The sequence below is a fragment of the Microtus ochrogaster genome, linkage group LG8 (genome assembly GCF_000317375.1).
Source record: "Microtus ochrogaster isolate Prairie Vole_2 linkage group LG8, MicOch1.0, whole genome shotgun sequence".
In the NCBI taxonomy this organism is placed as follows: domain Eukaryota; kingdom Metazoa; phylum Chordata; class Mammalia; order Rodentia; family Cricetidae; genus Microtus; species Microtus ochrogaster.
The window spans coordinates 13,919,163-13,921,340 of record NC_022033.1 but is presented as its reverse complement, the minus strand read 5'-3'; the positions used below and the strand labels follow the sequence as shown (position 1 = coordinate 13,921,340).

At 49.8% G+C, this 2,178-nt stretch overlaps 1 protein-coding gene across 1 annotated transcript in view; it reads right to left on the bottom strand.

Moving 5' to 3' along the window:
- Window positions 1–151: 151 nt before the first annotated feature.
- Window positions 152–2,178, bottom strand: part of Wfdc8 (WAP four-disulfide core domain 8) — an 8,413-nt gene continuing 6,386 nt past the window's right edge. The window contains exons 5-6 of the mRNA XM_013352072.1: window positions 1,619–1,759; window positions 152–291 (exon numbers count right to left, since the gene is read on the bottom strand). Coding sequence (XP_013207526.1) covers window positions 152–291; window positions 1,619–1,759 — 281 coding nt within the window. The remainder of the gene's footprint in view (window positions 292–1,618; window positions 1,760–2,178) is intronic.

The window sequence follows — 2,178 nt, the reverse complement described above, 5'->3', positions numbered from 1 at the left end:
TGTAATTAAATATATGTTGAAATCACACCAAGCCTATCAGTATTGTCATAACTGACAACACCGTTTGTAGTTGGACAAGACAGAAGTGGCAGCTTCATATTATGCTACTGATAATTCATGTTCTAGCAATGGCACTTTTCCCGCTTACTGTTCAGTGTTTGGCTTCCAAGCACTTCAGGCCACAGCGTGAGCAGCACTTCTCGTCCAGGGGACAGTCATTGTCCTTCAAGCACTTGGGCCTGTCGATCTTCGAGCACATCATGGGCTTACTTGGGCAGAAACCTGTTTTGACTTTGTGAAGTAAAACAAGACACTTGACTTGAAATACTTGGAAATAGTCTGACGTAAGTTTGGAAACCCGGGTAATGTTGTATTCTTTGTGTGCGTATGTGTGTGTGTCTGTGTGTGGACATAGGTGTGCTTGTCTTTGCAGGTGTGGGTGGAGGCCAGAGGTTGACATTATAATGTCTTTCCACAATCAACAAATTCTCTTTTTTCTTTAAATGAAGTCTCTCACTGAACCTGAAACTCTTCACGCAGTTCTATTGGCTGACCACTGAGCTTCTGGGATCCCCTGTCTCTGCCATTCAGCGTTGGGGTCACAACTTTGATGTGGGTTTGGGGGATCCACACTCAGGCCCTCATGTTTGCACAGGTCCCCTCAGTCCAGGTTTTATCCTAACTAAACCTCTTCTCTTTCCTCTACGGTTAACAAGAGGCAGTGTCAACCCTGAATAATGACTTGAAGATCAAGAAAGGCCTGTGCAGTTGTGTAAATGGATAGGACCTCCCCTCCCCGCACAATAAATAGAGTTGAGTTACACAGTCCCAGAGTGATAGTGGGGGAAGGAGTCTCAGAAGAACCCAGAACCCCTTATCTTATCAACAAAGGGGATTGAAGACTACAGTGCTCCAAGCCTTGCAGAAAGGCGGGACAGGTGAAGTCAGCCGAAGCCACCGGCTCCTACCATTCTGCTGTGCTGTGACTTAACCGCTCCTCAGGCTTAGAAGCCGGGGGCAGCATCTGCTTCAGAGGCGTTTACACGCTTCCCCTCCCACAGAATACAGGTTTATAAGGGTAATGCACCCAATGGAGGTGTGTGTGTGTGTGTGTGTGTGTGTGTGTGTGCGCGCGCGCGTGCGCAGATACATGGTCACACCTGGCTCTGGACCATCAACTCACAGTCACTGAAGGACGAGGACTCAGAATAAATTTTTTGGGAGGAGGAAAAACAGAATAATTGCACTCATGAGAGGTTTGGAAGAACGGTACAAGGATCCAGAGGTCAAGAGGTTGACACAAGAGCCCTGCTGGGCTTTTTTTTTTTTTTCCTTTTCTTTCTTTTTAAGTCCCCTGAGATATCAAAGATCAGGGCAAGAGGAATCTGAAATCCGAGGGACTTCTCCAAGTCCCGGGCAGATGCTGGTGTAATACTCAGGAGGCCGAGGCAGGAAGATGGTTAAGTTTGAGCCTGGCTTGATTCTTTAGTGAGATCCAGGCCACCCCAGACTACGTCGAGTTTGTTCTCTGAGGAGCTCCCCTCCCCTGTTCCATGGGGTACCATGGCATTCATGCCTGTGCCCAGTAGACCCTGGGAGGCCGGCCACCAGCCCTTACCTAGCCAGGCCCTGGCACAAATGAAGCCACACCTGGACTCACAGCACTTCTCCTTCTCCAGGCAGTCCATGTCGTTCTTGCAGGGGGGCGGGCACTCCATCCTCATTTGGAAAGGGAAGAGTGGGCACTGTCCCTTCTTCACTGCAAGGAGAGGCAAGGTGAGCTTGACAGCACCCCAGCACCCCACTGACCTGCAGCAAGCTCCTCCTCCTCCTTGCAGGTCATACTTCCTATACCTTGCTTCAGCTTGCCCTGACCATCGCCAGTAGGCTGAGGAGGAACAAAAACATAGGGTGTTCCGTGCAATAGAATGGGCTTAGTGTCTGAGGCCCCCCACCACAAAGCCCCAGTCCTGCCACTCAGTGAGCTCAGGGTCTCTGAGAAAGAGAGGAAATGATGTGAAAATTGTCACAAAGCTGCCGTCTTCAGATTTGCGATGTAAACACCGTCACTTTTCCTCTGGTAGATGGAGTTCCTGCTGCAGTGGCTGTAAGGACATCTTCTCTCCTCCTTGTTGGGCTGTCAAGGGCTCCGGACGTTGTGAGAAAGATTCCCTTTGG